Source organism: Limanda limanda, chromosome 9 (assembly GCF_963576545.1).
Source record: "Limanda limanda chromosome 9, fLimLim1.1, whole genome shotgun sequence".
NCBI lineage: Eukaryota > Metazoa > Chordata > Actinopteri > Pleuronectiformes > Pleuronectidae > Limanda > Limanda limanda.
In genome coordinates, this window is record NC_083644.1 from 27,801,882 (window position 1) to 27,822,398 (window position 20,517).

At 39.5% G+C, this 20,517-nt stretch overlaps 1 protein-coding gene across 1 annotated transcript in view; it reads right to left on the reverse strand.

The window, feature by feature from the left end:
• Positions 1–20,517, reverse strand: part of mcf2l2 (MCF.2 cell line derived transforming sequence-like 2) — a 112,564-nt gene that overhangs the window by 31,077 nt on the left and 60,970 nt on the right. The window contains exons 16-24 of the mRNA XM_061077777.1: positions 18,059–18,125; positions 17,066–17,181; positions 14,489–14,558; positions 11,294–11,386; positions 10,750–10,842; positions 8,987–9,109; positions 4,686–4,766; positions 4,124–4,264; positions 626–718 (exon numbers count right to left, since the gene is read on the reverse strand). Of these exons, the coding sequence (XP_060933760.1) occupies positions 626–718; positions 4,124–4,264; positions 4,686–4,766; positions 8,987–9,109; positions 10,750–10,842; positions 11,294–11,386; positions 14,489–14,558; positions 17,066–17,181; positions 18,059–18,125 (877 nt within the window). The remainder of the gene's footprint in view (positions 1–625; positions 719–4,123; positions 4,265–4,685; positions 4,767–8,986; positions 9,110–10,749; positions 10,843–11,293; positions 11,387–14,488; positions 14,559–17,065; positions 17,182–18,058; positions 18,126–20,517) is intronic.

A 20,517-nucleotide genomic window follows, 5' to 3' on the forward strand; every position in this document is an offset into this window, starting at 1 on the left:
ACCACACACACGCATACACACATACACACAAACATGCGCACACACACACACAAACACAAATCAAGTACCTTGCATAACAAAAGCACCCCTGTGTTATTTTGAGAGAGAAACTTTTTAGTGGGGAAATGTGTGAGGTGCAACACTGGCCCCAAGAGGATGATCATGGCATGACAACACTTGCAGCCTCACAACAATCATGTATTAACAGAATTAAACATTAATGAAACAATTAAGTGTTCTTAGCTATCAAAATGTTATTAGACTTGGAAAAACTGTTTCACAAAAATATCCATCTTAATTTATTATAAGTATATACTGTACCGTGTTAAATTAATGTGATTGTTTTGGTGGTTTGCTGGTATAATATGAAGTATTAAGTAACTTTGAAAAGATGACCAGACTTTTGAAAAATAAGACCAGATGGAAGCAAACATCAAAGTTCTCATGCTGCAGTCAGATCTGTGACTGTGTTTTACAGACCATTACATTACAGTTGCCATTACAGCAATGGAAACAAAAAAAATACTTGGGTACAAAAGTTGAAAACATTTTTTTTTCTTGAAAGTAATGTTTGGAAAGTATTGGCAAAATGTAATTAGTGTATATATATATATATGTATCATACCTGGGTGATGTAAACCTCATCTCTGCCGTTGTACCACACCTCAAACTTCTTGCTGTCTCCTTTGACGTTCTCTGTGATGCCCACAGCGCTCATCTGGACAGACAGAAGGACAGAGATGCTGTGAGATGCAGAAGCCACTGAGGCTGATGTTGAGATGTCAAATCCTTGACATCAGCAATTGCTGGGAGTTTAAGATGAACACAAACATGTCCAGAAACAACTATAAGCACATACATATTACGCTGGCTGACATGTTCCTTCTTTGCTATACAGACACACACACACACTCTCAGCAAAATACTTTTATACGAGATAAGGTCACATGAAGTTGGGGCTTGTGGTGCTCCTGGGCAGTTGCCAGCTTTGCCCACTTGTTAATCAAGCTAGATAATGTATGACTTTTTGTCACATTATTGAGAAGAACGATAGATATAGTATACCAATTGATCATCTTGTAGTCTTAGTGGACATTCAGTCATTCAGCAGGTCTCTACATCTCTACATGTCATCACCACTGTACATTCTTTTCTCGGAGTGAAGTTCAGTATGTGCACAGGCAGATATATAAGTATTACATGCTGAGCTGTTCTGAGCTGTTTATGACTTGCTTTCTGTAGAGTCCTTTTTCGATTAGAACCTGACTCATTATAATGCCAAGGGTTTGCATGGAGAGACGTCAGCAAACCACTGCTGGTAAAAAAAAACATTTGTTCACATGCAATAAGATGCAGCTGCACTGGTTTCATGTTATCTACTCAGCTGTGCTTCTTCCATTCGTATAGTATTTCTGCCCCCCCCCCCTGCCTTGTGTTTCTTGTTAGTGTCTCTCTCAGTAAGTGTGTGTGTGTGTGTGTGTGTGGTGATCTCTTCCCTCCTGCTGCCAGTTCAGTTGCAAAGCTGTGACCCAGCCACTAATCAGCTCCTGCAGTGTATATATCTGCTCCAGTCTTATGCTCAGTACTAAAACTGCAGCAAAACTCAAGTTCCAAACTCCATTTGAATTGTTGCAAATCTCCCAAGCTTCCATTGTGAATTTATTTTGGATGTGCACTGTGTGTCAGATGCATTAAGAAAAATCTATCTTTCTGATTGAGAACTTTACATGTCAATTTATCAGATTTTAACTTCACAGAGCAGCAGCTTGGAAATGTCTTAGAAGAGACTGCTGGTTAACATGTTAAACAAGTAATGCTCCGTGTTTCAGTCACTACTTTACTTATTTTTGGTTGTGTTGCCTGAAAACACAGGTGTAAATGAGTATTAAAATACTGCACATGTGAGGAGGAGAGAAGCAAACAGATAATGTGCTAAAACCAGCTGTCCCCAGGCAGAATGCAAATATGATACCATGATGTCAGGGATATGCAAATATTCCTCAGATTTATTATTTATCCATGTCATTTCCAAATCCTCTTTGAAAAACCTTTTCATTCTTTGATAATTCAGGTGCAACAGAATGTTATTTCTTTTTAAATGTCACGTATGACTTTATTTCTAAGCCTGCTTAAAGCAGCATCATGCTCTAATCTTGATTAAAGACATCCTGCCCTATAGCATCTCCTTATCTTTCTTCACTGTTGAACAAAAGGAAGTGAGTTTTGCCAGCAAAATTTTATTTTCTCCTTCCTCATACAAATAAGTATTGTAAATAACATTCATTCATACAATGGCATCATGTCCTTGAAGAGACACTGTCCAATTAATTTCCTCTGATGTAGTTGGGCTCAATCTTAGCTCAGCAAGCCTTTATGTGATTAATACTTGAGGCTATTTCTTTCAGACTTTCCCAGCTCTGAAAGTTAAATCATGATCATGGTACAGATCACACTTACTTACTAGTGCAGCAGCGTGTTGTTCAAATAACTTAAATTTGCCTATTGCAAAAAAAGGGAACAGTTAGAAACCTGGTCATTTGATTATAAGATTGAATATTTGTAAGGTTCTTTTATTCATCCTTAAAGTGTTAAATGACCTTCTGCCTAACTTGCCTAAGCATCTCTGCCCCATTTCCACTCCCAGATCCCTCATGTCCTCTGACTAGCAGCTCCTGGCAGCCCTTGGTCGAGGTAATGGTGGTAATGGTAAATGGATTTGTATTTATATAGCGCTTTTCTAGTCTGATGTAGACCACTCAAAGCGCTTTACAGTACAGTTTCACATTCACCCATTCACACACACATTCATACAGTGCATCTACTTGCAGCACTTTGTTATTCTATGGGGGGCTATTGAGGGTTCAGCATCTTGCCCAAGGACACTTCGGCATGCAGATGGTTCAGACTGGGAATCGAATCACCGACCTTCAGGTTGGAGGACGACCACTCTACCCCTCAGCCACAGCCGCCCGATGGTGCATTTGAGCTTTGTCTCCATTCCATTGACTTGACTGTATATATGACCCACATGTTTTATTAGTATTTTCAGTGTCTTTAAGTTGTAATTATTTAATTTCTATCCATTTATTTTATTTTGTATTATTCATGTTCTTCTATTCATGTTCATATATTACCCAACACTTTTTGCTTTACAAATAATAATTTGACTTTAATAATTCTCCTGAAAAATTCTCCTAAATTGTGTCTACTAACAGACTAGGACTGTTGTGTGTTATATGTTTAAGATTCCTTCAGTTTAAGGCTGATTGTCAGAAGGGGCAAATCAGGTATAAAATGAGCCGAATTATCCTGTGGTGTGCAGCAGCAAAGTAGATTAAACCTGTTATATTAAAATCACATAAGAGAATGATGATGATGATGAGTTTAATTCAGGTGATTTTTGAAACTTTGTTTAGGTGGAAGCCCAGTTACACCCTCGGCTTTGCCTGGCACTCCCTCAAACTCTGATATGGTTGACTGTCTGACACAGTCTTGAAGAAGGTGATTGATTATTGATGGATTTAGAGTATTGTATACTTTCTTATATGGCCAATAATCTAACTGTCCAACGCCAAATATCAGACACCAAAGCTTGTACCAGTGTAACACACACAGATTGTACTGAACGTGTAAATAGGCAATGTATACATGCATCATAACACATTTATCACTATACGGTGATAGCGAGTCTGTATTGTGTTTACTGTGGGTTATACAGGCCACAAATGACCATTGCTGCACATCAAGTTGTGTAACCACCAGCTGTAGGTCCATGGAAGACTGTGACCCCACTGACAGGAATGTGTATCATGTCACACATGTGCATTGGTGCATGTGTGTCCTCAAATAACAATACAGCTCCATAGCACTTCTACAGGTTAACACGCCCAGAAGGAGTCTTTGATTAACAGTCAAGTTCAACTTAAAACATTTAGCGCTGCATATACCTTTAAATTAACAGTTAGATGTTCAGTATTTAGCTGAAATACAAATCCAGATAACATTGGGCTCTTAATCACTTCGTCGGACACAAAGAAATCACACAATCTCAACAAAAAGTGCAACTGGGAAAAAACAAAAAAAATTTCCAGTAGTGATGTGTGATAGCTGATTAGTATCTGACCTTGAGTGAGTGTTTGAAGCTGTAGGATGGGGTCTTATCATGTCCATCGGTGGTCTCCTCACGCTTCTTACAAAACAGCAGCATCTTGTCATACAGGAAAAGGTGCCTCTGCATGGGCTTAAACCTGGCCAGGTCCTTCACCTGAAATCAGGTCAGTCAGTCATTTAAAGTGTAGTAACTTGGTTATATATCATCTGTGAAATTTATTTGGTGTCGTCAGCAACTGTGGTCAGCAATTCTCCTCTAAAACTATACTCTGCAAAAACCCATATCACAGTGTAACCAATCAAACACTATGCTCTTGCAAATGTTGAGTCTTACAAATTAATACTTTGAGAGCTCAAACTAGTTATTGGTGCGCATAATTCTAAAAATGTATAGCATGCAACTAAATATATTGGGATTAAAAATATAAAGTACACATGACTACATTGTAGTAGCGGAACTATTTTATAGCCTTTCGACTGACCAATGTTAAAAAGCACAGCATTATAAAGTTTGTACCCAGCATCACTGATGATGAAGGGACAGTGATACTATCTTTTGGAGAGTGACGTTGTACCTTGCTGTGGCCTCTCTTGTGGTCAGTCCACACATTAAAAGATCCCTGCATCAGCAGCTTCCCCAGCTCACTCAGGTTTCCCTGTGAACACAAACAAACACAGTCAGACTTTTAGAGCATCTCTCATTAATAAGAGATTAAATAGAGGTGGGTGTTGAAGAGGTGGCAGGCAGCCACTCCATGTCCATGATACCACTTTGGCTCTTTCAGTGTCACAGATCAACAGTTAAGAAGAAACAAATAAAAAACCATGAAGGAAAACAAAGGTAAAATATCTGTTAGATATTTTTGTATGACATTAAAACACAATCTGTACCATAGCTATTTAAATGTCATTGTCATGAATTCAGTTATCTTTACCTTAAGTTGATTATTCCACTATTCTTCTGGTCATGAGCTGCAAAAGCATTGTAAATGCCAGGGAAGGAGGAAATTGTTCTTTAAAATCTAAAAAGTACATTGACTTCAGTCAACACTTTTATTTGCTTGTACCAGCCCTACATCTCTGTATTTCCTTGATAGTTCGTGATCAAGGTCATTAGTCATCGAGGTAAAGCGTGACTGAAGTTACTCCATTGGTCGAGTTTTGGGACTTTTTATCGGCCAGTGCCTTTTCAAAAGGAGCTGGTGCAAACAGTTTCTATTATCATAGTTGTTAAACCATTTTTTTGATTTCCGGAAAGCATCATATTTATAGTGACTTTGTGGACAAACCACATCTTACTTTCCATACAGCCCAGTGAGCCAGAGGTTTGTCTCTCTGTGTCTGCTCTATCCAGCACTCTGTTACCCAGACAGAAGCTGTGTGCTGTGTGAGAGACGAAAGCTGTGTTCACACATGCACGGAAACCCTCACATTTTCTAGAAATTACACAGAGGAGTTGTATGTGTGAGAATGCTGAAGTTCATATCAAAAGACATTAAATGGACTTTACTCTGCCAGGTCCATAGTACAAAGCCTAAACCTTAACTAAGTTTAACTGTAACATGGTCATGTCATGTCACTTTTCAACTGATGTTTCTAACAGCTTGAAAACATGGGCTGGAATCACCAGGGAGTGATATGAAATACCAGAAAGGTTTCTTCTCTAAGACATGAAACACACATATCAAAAGAATCACAATAATTTCCCTTCACCTTCCATTTAACCTTCAACAAGTATGGTTTCGACTCCCTGACCCTCTGAACATTATTGATTAAACGATTATCTGGAGTTTAAGCTGTGTGGGCAGACTTTGCCAGTGTTTTCAACTGCTCCCTAGATTATTTTGATATGTTGTCAGAAACAACATTGCTGGATTTGTAACATGTTACAACCTGTGCTCATAGGGAAGTGATACAAAAGTACTCTCTCTGTAATTTTCTCTCTCTCTCTCTCTCTCTCTCTCTCTCTCTCTCTCTCCCTCCCTCCCTCCCTCCCTCCCTCCCTCCTCTGTTTTCTTTCCAGGAGTTGACAGTCTGATTGGTTTTAACCAGTCAAGCTTGTTCATCTGCTTCTTCTTAGAACTGTAATCATTCAGAGTCCTAATAGTAGCAGCATAGCCAAAGGGAGGACTGTCCCTGAGTTTATCTGCTTTTACAGTTTTTCACAGTTGTTAACACACAAAAAGCAAAAATTCGGCACAATTTGCACAACATTCACTTAATGTACCAATAGCTTGACCCAATTTGGCACTACTTCACACTCCCTTATCTCATTAGACTCTGACTTTCCTTCTTTACACTCTGATTACAATTACACATCACCTTGTTGTCAAAACACTACACACAATGTTCAGTTGTTGCACACACTTCTCACCCTAAAATATCAAAGCATCAACCTACAACACACAAATACTCAAATCTCTAAACATTCAGGTCTGTTGAGCAATTTGCAATCAGGATTGCAGCATAAAAGTGCCTTCAGCCTCTGTTTTGTTTGATGAACAATAGAATAGAATAGAATAGAATACAGTGTGCTCACAGTATTTATATTTTGCAGGACTGAAAGAGAACCACACCGTGGAGGAAGAACACGCATGTTCACAGCCGAACAGGAGACTGAAATTGTAGATATGGTTCATGAGAACAACGCTATCACACTCAGACAAATAAAAACTAGGATCCTGGCTGACCATGCTACATTTAGAAACGTCCAGACCTTCAGCCTCTCTACATTGGACGGTATTCTTCACAGGAATGCCATGCGGAGGAAACAAGTGAACAGGGTCCCATTCAAACAGAACCCAGACGCATCGAGGAGTTACGGAGAGAGTTTGTGCTTGTTAGTACCAAACATTGAGCACTGACACATGCATGTATTGTACCTGTAATCCAATATTGTTCCTTTTCTACAGTGTCTCACTGTAGCCCACTGTGTTGACCTCTCTGCGTCCATACTGTAACTTGCATTATCATGCTGTCTGTGTCAGTACTGTACTGTTCTCTGTGTGTACTGAAATAAACCTTTTTGTGTGCTGTTTTATGTTTGACTATGAAAAAAGTAGGCCTACACTGAGACAGTTTACAAAAGGAGAAATGGCTAATTCTCCAGAGTCAGTCATTCATATGGTGTGTTCCATTTTGATGATTGTGTTTTCAATTTTGCACTTCAGTGTGCTGTAAATGCTTGGAAGTGTGTAAGCAAATGCTTAGTTGTGTGTTCTCAATAAATGGTATGTGTGTGTCATTTGAAAACACGAGTTCCATTTTGATGGCAATGAGTCATCTTGCAAAGGGAGTGTCAGGTTTAGCATTTTGTGTGTGAGGTTTTCAGTTTTCTGTGTGCAGTTTTGAGAAAGCCGTTATTGTTTTGAAAAACGTGTGTTAACAATTTTGAAAAACTGTAATCTGCCTGAGCTGCTGAACTAACAAGTGAGGTTAAGGGAGGCAGGGCAGGATCTTATGGTACAGTAGGGTATTGTTTCCATTTCCATTTGCAGGTTACCTAGTCACTTAGTTATTTGGTTAGTGCCTCCTCTCTGCTGGTACAACTCTCTATTCTGCTCATTTCTTTACTCTGGTTATTGTTGAATCTTTGCATTATCACAGCTTCACATCCTTTACAATTTATCTATTTTCATTGACACAATAATTATTACTTATTATTATTTACTATGTGTCGTAAGGTGCTCTTTATTGTTCACTTTGTGACAGTATTCACTGCCTTATTTGCTGTATATCATTATATACTCATTTATCTTTTCAGTCATTATGTATGATAAAGCCTCTGAGGGCTCCATTATTTAATTTTTACTCTAGGTGCTGTGAACAGCACGGTTACTTAAGTGCTGAAATTCTGCATTTCTCTGTAGACTGCTATGTGATCTTAATGCAGTATTGGCTTGGTTGAAAGCCATGAGGTGTGTCCCTGAGCTACGGACTCCCAGAGCATGGTGCACAGGCTGTGAGACTCCGTCTCCTGTGTGCAGTAGAAGCACTGCACAGTACCTTTCTGTATCTAAATTCAGAAGAAGGAAAACACCCTGACGGACTCTCAGGGCATAGTCCATATTGACCAGGGTGTGAAGTTCTGAACCCCCTTGGATGTCCTAGAAGTACAGCACCTTTCCGTCTGAGGGGGAACCCCCCTCCCCGATGTAACCTTATATCTTCGCTTTGGTTCAACAACATAACGTTATTTTGACACCCAAAGGAACCAATTACAGTCAAATGCATTGCCCGCTACAGAAAACATGATAGTCTCACTTCTTCTGAGAGTGCTTTTTGGACTCCAAAACACTCTAAACAACAGTGTCTTTGAAAATATTGTCGCTGCAGGGCTCATTTTGACCACCAACATCATGTTTTTTAGTTTTCAGAGTTTAACTGATTTCATCTTATTTGGCATAACCACCTTGTTCCCTGCTGACCTAATGCCTCCCACATCCACTTAGCCAACGGTCAGACAGATCATCCGTTTTTTGCCAGATGCTCCAAGTGCCAGCCTCAATTGTTTCTGGTTCTTATCTTCACCTGCCAGCCAGTCTTCTGTCACACCTCCTGTGGATTCCTGTATCCTCCTATACACCCAGATAAGACCCACCTTTGCCACCTCAGATCACTTCTAAATGTTTCCTCTGATCATCAGTGCTGCACCTGATATTGTGCTAAATAAATTTGTAAAATGTCCTCAAACATTTTCACTTTGTCATGAAACAAAACAAAGGTTTAAATAAACACAAAGTATGTTTTATACTAAGCAGTCTACCAACCTAAAGTTGATAAACGTGACGCTGCTTGTTTCCTTATATTTCAAATTATGTTTTTTAGCTTTATTTTCATTGAGTACAAAAATGATGAATGAATTCTTCATACTGACCTCAAAGCCTGTGATGGCTATCTGGTGCATGGAGTCGTTGACAGACTTGATGATATCCAACATGGTTGCTAAAGCCTCCTCCAGCTCAGCCATCCCCTCACTTTTACTGCACTTTAACATCTCCTGGGAGACAGGAAGGAGGAAGCGGGTTAGAAAGATTGAACAAGGCAGGATAAAAGAAGAAAACACTTGTGAGGCTCAGGGGGAGGATCATGATAGGACTATTTTTTGTATCCTGCTAACAGCCCTGACCCATGGGATGGGAGGGGAAGGGAGGGGATGGGATTACAGACTTTTTTGAAGATAGCCGCTGCTTCACACTGTAAACATCAAAAAGACATCTACTGGAATCAATCGATCTAGTTTTAATTTTGACTTTGATGAGTGGAACGAATTAAATGGTAAATGCTCTGTATTTAAAAAGGCGCTTTTCTAGCTTTGATGACCACTCAGACACTTTACAGTATGTTTGCCATTCACACACACATGCATCTATCTGAAGCACTTTGTCACACATCGTTCTTACTCTGCTGGGACACACAATTTGGGGTTCAGTATCATGCCCAAGGACACCTCAGCATGCAGAAAGGGAGATCGAACCACCGAACTTCTGGTTAAAGAACGACCTCCTCTACCTCTTGAGCCAAAGCCACCCATGCTGACAGTTAAACTCATTAAATAAAGCTTTTAAAGAAAAACCACAGGACTATAGTGATACATGTTCAAATAAGTCGTGGTCGTTTCTTTTCATGACGATAAAACAAATGCTATTCTGGCCCAGATCACTGATAATGTAAGAGTCACTGCTGCATGTTGCCCCTGACTCATCAAACTGAGAGATGTAAAAAGAAAGCAATGTATTCTGTGGGTGTCAATGTAATTAAATAGCAGAGTCAAATTTATATTTAGGTAAATTAGTTAAGTGGATTCAATGGGTTTATTGAAATTTTTCAAGTTCAGTTCAGTTTTACAGTTTCCAAACCGGCAGAGACACTGCACTAGTTGACCTCATTAATATCTGTGTTAAGTTAATATCTTGATTTTCACAGTCAAATTCTGTATTAAGATAGCACTTTTCCAGTCTTGATGACCACTCAAGAATTTTACCGAACAGCGTTGCCATTTATCCCTTCACTGTCCATTCAGAGGACGACCTACTCTACCTACTAAGCCATAGCCACCTGTCGTAAAAGTAGTATTCATGCAAAAGGCAGGATATTGACATTTAAATGGTTTTGGAATAAGTCTGGAATGTCAGAGGAAAACACCAGACGATGAGTCATGACGACCAGTGCAAAGCCCAAGATCCTCAGCTCACCTACAAAGAGGAAGCTCTGGGGAATCTACAAGCACAACTGGTTAATTGGAACAATGTGTATCGTAATAAGTGATTAAATGCATATATTTTTGTTGTTATAACTTGTTGCTGAAGCCTGCAGATTTACCCATTCCAGACTCAAACAGAGCTCTGGGTGGCTCTTGTGGGAGATTATGTGGAGCAGGCTGAACTCATTATCCAGATCATTGCACATTTCCATATCCTGTCACTTACGTGCGGACATATTAGTCAAACTAAATTTGGATAATTTTAATTGTAGGGCAAAATTAAACAAGCTATTCAACCAATGCAAGTATTTTAGTGTGTGCATTTGTGTGTGTGTGTATGTGTGTGTGTGTGTGTGTGTGTGTGTGTGTGTGTGTGTGTGTGTGTGTGTGTGTGTGTGTGTGTGTGTGTGTGTGTGTGTGTGTGTGTGTGTGGCTACCTTGAGCATGAGTTGGTATTTGGTGATCCTCTGGACAGGCTTTAGTAGGTAGGCATCCAGAGAGAGTTTGTGGTCCAGTTTCTTCTGGCATTCCTGTTGTGAGAAAACCCAAACGCTCTTCATCAGGAAGGGACGCCAGACACGCCAGACAGGCTAAACTCAGCGTTAAAACTACACTGGGCAAAACACACAACATATCATTGGCTTTGGGTATAAAAGAGACAGCAGTTTTTGTAGATTTGCCGTCAAGTGAGTTAAATGCTTTCATGAGGTTTCTTAAATAAAGGATGTATTTTAACTAAGACTGCAGTCAGTTCTTAATGGCTGAACTTATCAACTACTCACCCAGAAAAGATTTCACTAACTGAATCTTAGGGGAGTCACGTTACAGTTAGTTGCTGCTATATGAGGCCTCACTTACAGGAAATTAGTTTATGCAGTTTGAGGTGGCTGTTTTGTCCTAGTGTGTGTGTGTGTGTGTGTGTGTGTGTGTGTGTGTGTGTGTGTGTGTGTGTGTGTGTGTGTGCGTGCGTGCGTGGGTTACCTGAAAGAAGAGGCTGTCTCCACACTGTCTCCAGAGGACTTCAGAGCGTGGTTTGTTCTGACAGTACTTCTGATACACCTGGAGCTCTTCTTTCTGGCAAAACAAAGACATGTGACTGAAGTTAGCTTCTTCAATCATCTCTCAACAGTTTCGGATCTTTTTCAGCTACAGCTGGAATATGAAGTTTCTCAGTTAAATGGTAAGTGGTCTGTATTTAGAAAGCCCTTTTCTAGTCTTTAAACTATACAGTTTTGCCATCCATCCATTCGTATACACATTCATACATTGCATCTATATGCAGAGTTTGTGTTGAAAAGAGCCAGCGCTGGTGTTGATGTGCTGTAAACATAATCATGTGATCTCTGCAGCAGAGATGATACTTTAGTTCCTGTCTCTGCCTTCTGCACCACCATTCACATGGATCTGGTGGAGAATTTTTTATTCTTGTGAACGAGTCTGAGCAGTGAACCTCCCGCTGCATTTGGCATGTATGAAAGATAAACTGTAGAGAAAGTCTGGACCCAGTTCTCCATAGTTCCCTTGAAGGACATGTCGGAAAACAGCTTTATGCCTGTGCCACAGAACAGCTTGCCATTCATTTCCGCGTACATGTTAGCCGATTAGATGTGATAAGAGCTGATCGGCATGGTTCAACCGTGGAAGTTGCACTGCTCATCAGGCAAGCGGGATGGGGGAGACTGGGATCGAACCGGATGACCAACTCCAACCCCTCAACCACAGCCGCCTCCAGAAATATTTTCCATAAACTGTTTATCTAACCATTTGTCTTCACTTTTAGACTCTTTGGGCATCCAGTGCCATATTAAACAGCACTCTTAGTTAATCGTTTCTGCGTCATGTTCTCCACAGCTCTGATCCAGCTGCCGCTGTATGCTGCGGGTACAAAGAGGAAAATCTGGCTTGAAAAGCTTAAAGCAGCTGGATGCAGAGGGTGGAGAGCTTGTAAAGGCGAAGACAAACCTCCTCCCTTACTCCTGCCCTGACAAACAGGAAGTCAAATAAATAAACTAACGTCTCACTTTCTGCAGTGCTTTCCATGGAGCAGCAGGGCACATGTTATACTTGGCTTCCCCCTGTTTACAACAATCACACTTGTGACTGGTGCCTGTATTAGCATGTGTGATTAAATGTGATCCTACATACACTGCACTGTAGTTGTAGTTGATTCGCTCAGATTTGACTTATGAGGACACAAAGTCTAAAAAGACAGTTTGGCCCATCACTGCCTGGTTGGCCCCATTTCCTCCATATATAATAACCCTGTTTCCTGCAAATATAAGCTTGCAAAGTACTTATTGGTTTTACCAATTAAGCTTTTCTGTTAGAGGAAACCTATCATAACCAGAGTCGTCGTAACAAAAACATGAAATTGTCTGGGGCTCAGAGCTGAAAAAGGGTCCCCGTAGAAAAACTGATTACAATAGTTCACAGCAAAAACAATTTTGTGAGAACCTCCTTATATTCTATGATCACATATGTATCCTTCGAAAAGGGGGGCAACTGTTGAGAGGGTGTTTAAACGCAGCCTCATAAACTCTGGAGCAAATCAAACAAACACGGAGTAAAGTTCATGTAGTGATCAGGTCCTGATAACTGATGAGTAAGTTAAAGTGAGAACAGGTCAGAGTGGAGGAGGACACAGAAACTCCAGCTCGGTACAAAACAACTGCAGCTTCTGCTCTGATCATTAAACAGCTGTGACCAGAGAAAATCTATGTTTCCACTGTTTCCACTGTTCTTCAACAAAGTCACTGACCGGCTGCTTCATGGTAACACACCTCATCTCACACTGTGTGTTGCTCTGAGCGAGTGAGTCGGGGAGGGGTGTGTGTGTGTGTGTGTGTGTGTGTGCGTGCATGCGTGTGTGTGTGTGTGTGTGTGTGTGTATTATGCTTGCTCCTGGTATTTCACGTGATGGCCTGATACGATGATTTAAAGAATGAATTAGAACGTGAGCGAAATTCACTCTCGTTGGAATGAATGTTGCTCACGTTCATCATATGTAAACTAATTACTTCAGAATAGTACTTTGGTCGTAAACCTCAAAGTGCAGCCCCATCACACACGTTCTCTTCCCAAAGGTATATATTTGTAGAGTTTTGGTTTAAGACTAGAATGAGGGTTTTATTTTAGTTATATGTAGGGCCCAAGGTCCCTTTTGCCTAGAGCCTCCAAAGTCCCTTGAAACGCTCCTTGAACTGTTGTGAATCATTAGACATAAAGAGCAAAGGACTTTGACACCCGATCAGCAACACACCTTTATCTGAATGTGAAAAGCAGAAATCATTCAAGAAAAAAGAGGAAAAAATAAATATATAAATCACGTAAATTAAAATTTAAAAAACCTTTGGGTGAAATTAAATGTCCTTCAAGACAGACTAGTTCTATGTGATTGTACCCAATACAAAACAGTCCAGTTCAGTTCACGCTGTCAATAACAAAATATATTCTCCACATTGTCTTTATGGGTGAGCCGAATGGATTAGAATTAGAATTTCCAGATGTACTAAATAAATTATTAGTACGATAGTCAGTGGCAGATTTAGCACTTTGGGGGCCAAGGCGAACACAGGCATGGGGCCCTCAGCATCAGTTTTTCAACACAAGACAAGATGTTAACAGCCAGGACTCTGAGCGACATGTAATCATGATCCAACACCATAGATTAATAATTAACTACATAATCGTAAACTCCTCATCTACATCATAAACATCCCAATAAAATGTTTACTGTGAGCTGAATTTTTCACCTGTTGAACTGAACTTTGAACTCATTTGTTTTATGTGTGAACCAATACAACACTGCTTGTAAGTCTAATGCCTGATGGTTAAGTCCACCTATGAGGATAGAAGAGTATACATATATACATTCAGTAACTTATTCCTTTAGTCTCTAAGATTTGTATTCCGTTCTTTTACATGGAAAAAAACCCCATGATTTTGGATGATAAAAGTACTCAAGTGTACTAACGTATGCAAGTACAAGTACGTAACTACTACAAAACTAAATACTACAATTTGTTAGAAAGTATGTATTATACAGGACAACACTTTACTCTGAAACGTTGTTTAGTGTAAAATGACAAACTGGGAATATCCATATTAAATATACAGTGTGCAGTACTTGGGCAGACAGCATCAGTTACTTTTCAGAACTGTTTCAAAGCTACTCACCCTTTTCAGAAAGCAGGTTCCCACCAGCTCTGGTTTCTCTATGCTGTTCTCCAGCTCTTTCAGAAATGTCCTGTAGGGAATCCATGGACAAACAGGAATAAGAACATGCTGGATGCCAAATTACCCAAATGCCATTAAACCAACACGTGTTAGTAATTGTTAGCTTCAACAGCTCAGTCTAGTTGTGCTAGTTGCAGTAGTTATTTACTTATTTGGATCTTCACTGGTTATATTTTACCTCCTCCACCTCCATTTTTACAGGAGTAGGCCCACAACAATTTGGAAATTGACCACATTTCTATGAAGTTTATGAAAATGTAACCCAAGGAGATCAAAGAAGTGAAAGAATTTGATTCAGTAATGTAAGGTCCACCTCACACGGAGAGATCAGAGGGAGTGCTGACACAGACAGGGAAAGAAGCATGTATGGGTGAAAGGACAAAACAGGAAGACAGAGAGAGGGAGGAAGAAGTGCAAGAAGAAAGAAAGATACATTATCAGTGTTCTAAGGTGTTGTTCATGGTCACTGCAAGTGACTGACTTTAGCTGGAAGTCACAGATATAATTCCTGATGACTTAGTTTATTGTTCCTCCTGCAGAGACAGAAGCCTCACTGAAACTCAAGTACCAAACAGAGCAGTGGGTGGCTCCTGTGGGGGATTACCTGGAGGAGGCTAAACTCATTATCCAGATCATTGCACAAATCAATGTCCCTCTATTAACGCACTGACATATTAGTCAAACTAATTTGGGATCATTCTTATGGCTAAATTAAACAAACTACTGTGTGCTTAACTTGTGTGTGAGCGTGCTTTTACCAAATGGCTTTTATTTGATTGCTGTTTAGATTGTTGTATTACTTTGTTTGCTGTCTATGATTTTAAATTATATTGTTTTAATTAGCTTTGTGTATGGTGTATTTTTTTATTTGCTCCTTTTTTGAAGCACTTAGAGGTAATAGTATGACATGTTGTTTCAATGTCAATGTAAACATTATTGTGTTTATTGTGTGTGTGTCTGCTGTCAGCTAACAGAGAAGCTGGAATGCAGACAGACAGATTGGTGGGAGTTAGTTTGAAGACAAGAGCAAAACATCTTAAGCTTTTTTTTCATAATTATCAAAGCAGACGATAAGAGTCTGTGTAAACCACTTGTGAATTTGTTTTTATATATTTTTTATATTTTATTAGTTTTTTGAAACTATTGATACATAGATGGGCCCAATATGATGTTTACCTATAATTCAAGATGTAAATGCAGAAGACCTGCAACAAACGTTAAAGTTGTATAACTTTTTCAAACTTTGTTGTCTTTGTGATGTTTTTAATTGTCATTATTTTCACTCACACTAATGCAGACTGACACAATCAAGTTTATAGAGGAAAATGTTATAATTTCAATTTATTTATCCTGTCAGACACCTAACAGCTGTATATGAGCTTATAGCTGCTACTGTATGTACACTTTACTTCAAAGTTCAGTTGTAGATTTCCATCCAATGGCAGCTCCTGAGATTTTTGCCAAATGTCAGGAAGAGACAAAAATGGCTTCAACAGTCTCCAGTGCTGCTGTGGATTTTACAACTATTTTATTTTGTTGTCAAAAAATGGAGAGAAAGTAACGCTTCCTGTTACTGCAGGTATGTACTGACAGACCTTTGTGCAGATATTATACATAATAAAAGCTAAACCAGAGCAGATCTGCTTCTCTGATTTAAATTAGTGCTACTGAAGCCTCCAATATATCTTGCCCTAAGTTTTGTGTCTTTTTTTAAACAAGATATTTTACTTCACAAATAGGCTCTGACACAGGGGGCCCCTGACCCTTGGGTCGTAAGGCCTGTGCACAGTAAGTCCTTTCAGTAACTCATTCATGCTCACGGTGCATACCTAAATGCTCAATATACAAGACATTCATGTCAAGGAAATCCAGACACATGTCCTTTTTTTTTCAAGGGTTTTAAACTGTGGCTTGAATGGAACATGAGATATGCCTGTCAGTGTTTGCTGAAAGACACAGTGTAGTTTAAAGTTTTATGTGAGAAGCAAATGTTTTCTTTCTGTCAATCACTACAAAAACATTATGTCACCCGTGACCAACGGTTTAAAACCGATTCACCCTCAAGAAAAATTAAGATACAGTATGAACTGAAAAACTATCTGTAGAGAATTGAGAGGATCATCACATTTTTTTCTACTTAGAGTATTATTGTGAATTTAATGTTGATCTAGGCTGTGGACTAGTGGAAACTTGGACTACTGGCAGAAAAAGATGGGATAAATGCAGAGGACTAATTTCCCCATTGCATGAGTGTGTCTATGCATGTTTGTGCATGTGTGTGGGATAAATAAAGTGTATCTTCTTCTTCTATGTTGTATTTTTGTATGATAACCCAACTCTGTGAACATGGTGGAAAAGAAGTTAGTGAGAACCAAACCCTGAGTTACTATTGGACTATGCGTCTAATTTGTATGTTGTGTAAATTATTTATATCCTGTTTTTATAACACTGGTATCAGTGTTTCCATGATACAGTAGCAAATACGGCAGGGCAAAGTATAAAAGTCATTCCATCTACCTGTTGTGAAATTCATATATCTCTGGCAGGTTGCCAAACAGCACATCTCTTTTGTTCTCCAGGGAGGGGGGTGTGAGGTGGCTGAGCTCTGAGTTATCTAGCTCTGCAAAATAACCCTGGGGAGAAGCAAAGAATGACGAGACAGTGAAGGAGAAGAAGAGAACATTAGGCAAATCAGCAAAACAACACAGCTCATCATTTCAAACAGAAACCACAGCCCATCTGCACACAAGCTCAGTCCACAGATCAACACCCATGGGAAATTAATTAGACTATACACTTCCAAAATAGGTTTCATTTAATGAATATATTGTGCTTTTCAAGCCAGGGGCCAGTTGTCCAGAAGTAATCTGATGTTGTTCAAAAGGAAAAAAGGATTCTGATGGGAGATAACGTCCCTTTACACAGTTAGGTTGAGAAACTATAGATCACACAACAGTTTCCACAACAATTGGCTTTTGTTGAACCTGAATAAGTGTCTGCGGCCATCTGGCTTTACTGGTCTGGGTGAGTGTAGAAAAATGGGTGGCAAGAGGAGAGGTGGGTGGAGAAGAGTGGATTCAAGGTTTATTTTGATCAAAATGTAAAAATCCTACATTTGTATCATGTAGTATATATACCTTAAATGTGACCAACAGCTGTAAATATAAGGTAAATGTAGTAAGGCATGGAGCACCTCTCCAGAACTCTAAATACCGAGTTGCGCATCTTGTTTTGGATTGTGCAGTGTTGAAGTGTGTCTGCTCAGGTATGTTTGCGACAAGAAAAGGAGAGCATACAAAGTCCATACTCTAACAGGGGTGGGATGTTAAGTCTATGTGGTAAATCCAATGCCAAGAGCAATTAAAGACAAGCCTTTTGTTATTCTTGTATTATCAGTAATAGAATGCAAAATATTTCTATTGAGAAAAAAATATATTGCAAGAGATTTTTTTCCAATAATGTAAATCGATGGTAACAAATCAAGGTAACATATTAGTCGACATACTGTACCTCCATGATGCTTTGCAGTTCCTCCACATATAGCCTCTCTGTTTCAATGAGCTCAGTCATTATGTGTCTGCAGAAAAAGAGGACAGAATTGGTGTCATTTGTAACATGGAATAATTTTTGATGGAACCATTGTAGCAGAATTTTACCCAAGATGCATTCATGTTACTCTTATGCCTACAACAAACCAATACATCAGTGACCAGCAGATATTTCAGTCAAGTGCATTTTGGATTCTGACCAAGTTTACGATGTGGCTCTTTGATTGCTTTTTAAATTGTCCATTTGGATCCTTTCATTAACCAACGGAAACAACTTGAAAACACAATAATATCTTTTCATGGCTTAATTTCTGGTAATGAGTTGAGTGGTTTCTGAGTGTTTTGGATGTGTGGTGAGATAAGACTTGATCAGGAAGTGACTCCCAAATTGCAAAAGTGGCCCTGTTAGGCAAAGGGAAACTTCTCCTCGAGTGTTAAAAGCGCAGAAGGAGTCATCCTCTTACCACTTTACCTCGGATACATTTAGGCTTTTAGCCATTTAGCAAAATTAAGACCAAAAGCATGCTAAGAAGAAAGTCCAGGATACTTATCACTCAAAATCACCACTGCCTCCAATATATATTGTATTGCTTCCTCTACATTGGTTCTTGCATCCTTGTTATTTTCAATCAAAAGGACTTTGTCGTTGAGTCTTATATAATACGGCATACGGTAATTTAGCAAATTTCATGAGTTACTGAACCAGTGTTGTAGCATTTTCCACCTCAACGAAGTCTTTTTACTGCTGTGTTTTATTGTCCAGGATCAAGTTATCCATCTTACTTGCCAGTTTTTCAAAGAAACATTGGATTCTCCAGGAACTCTGGCTTCCTCCCGCAGTCCAAAGAACTGCAGACTTTGGATAAGAGGTTTGGAGGTTTGAATGTGAGTGTGAATTGTTGTTTGTGTCTAAATATTGGCCCTACAAAAAGCTGGTGACCTGTCCAAGATTTTTTATTTGACAGATTTGGAGACCTATGGATTATTTTTTGGATAATGACCACCAGAGTATAACCAACTCCTCAGGTGATATATGCTAATATATTTCTATATATCTGTGAATCCATCCAGATCCACACATTTTGAAAACATGTCTCAGTCTGTACCACACATGGGATTAATCCCTCTGACCAGACCAGAACAAATCGTTGTTTTGACTTGTTTTCCTTCATGACAGGTTTGTAGGATTGGTACCAAACACAATGTTGTGGTCAGATATTGTGAATCTCTACCAGGGATTTTATAAGCTCCCTTGACAGATTCATTGGAGAGGTCCAGACATTTCATAGACTGTGACTGACAAGTCTCATACTGGCACAAATTACACAAAGACATTCCTGGTTACATGGAGTAACCATGTCAACATCCGCCTTCAGGTGAATATACACAAGCTTAACAAATAGCTGTGGGAATTTCCTTGGTAAATAAAAGGGTCATGGGGCACAGATAAGAGTTTAATGTCAGTGTGCTTACTGTCTCCCTAACAACCACCTTGTTGCACCAGTTTTTGTTGACATAGAGAAACAGGCTTTGGTCACAGCCATCACATGATTTAGCAGCCTCCACTGTAGTACCCTGAAAGCATTGATTTCCAAATCAAAATGAGAGTCTTGTTCTTTGAGCGATGTTTCCTTAAAGAAAGAGGACCTATCTTGTTATACTCTGTGAGAAACGCGACAACTCGTCAAGTTTGTTGAAGAGGGAAATAATATTGGCAGAATGACTGAAGGAAGAGTTGCCTTGAGAGACAGTGTCTCCCTACCAGGTCTATATTGGAGTGAGTCTCTGTCCTAATAAAGTCGACTGACACAAAAGGGGGGAAGAGTCTGTCAAATTGGTATGGGTCATTGTTGCTTCTGTCATCCACAGATCATTTAAAAAATTACAGGAGTAACACGCATACATGATCTGACACCATTGATTAATAACTTAACACATGATCATAAGTTTTTGTCATTGTATGACTATATATAAAACTTTAGAAGCTGTGTTATAAAATATGTTTTGGGGCTCCAGGGCAAAATGGCTCTTTTGATAGCAACGGTTGCCGACTCCAGCGCTAAGAAATTACATGGATGCTCCCATCTGTCGTTTTACACACACACACACACACACACACACTTTGAGGAAAAGGAGGACATTTTTCTCTGTATGCAAAGACTTGAGCTTTGAGCAACTACAGACTTCCTTTGTTGTTGACACATGTCTGTGCTGTAAGTGGACAGTTCTCAGCAAGACCCAAGCTGTAACTGAAGGGCCGCTCTCCAACCTCATTACAACTACGATTGAGCGTAAGTACAGGGACACACAGAGCTACTGTGGGCTTATTACTTCTCTGTGCATGGTTGCTATCTTAGAAAATGCTACACTGACTTGTTCAATTCCACACACAACCATGCACACAGACACAGACTTGACCTC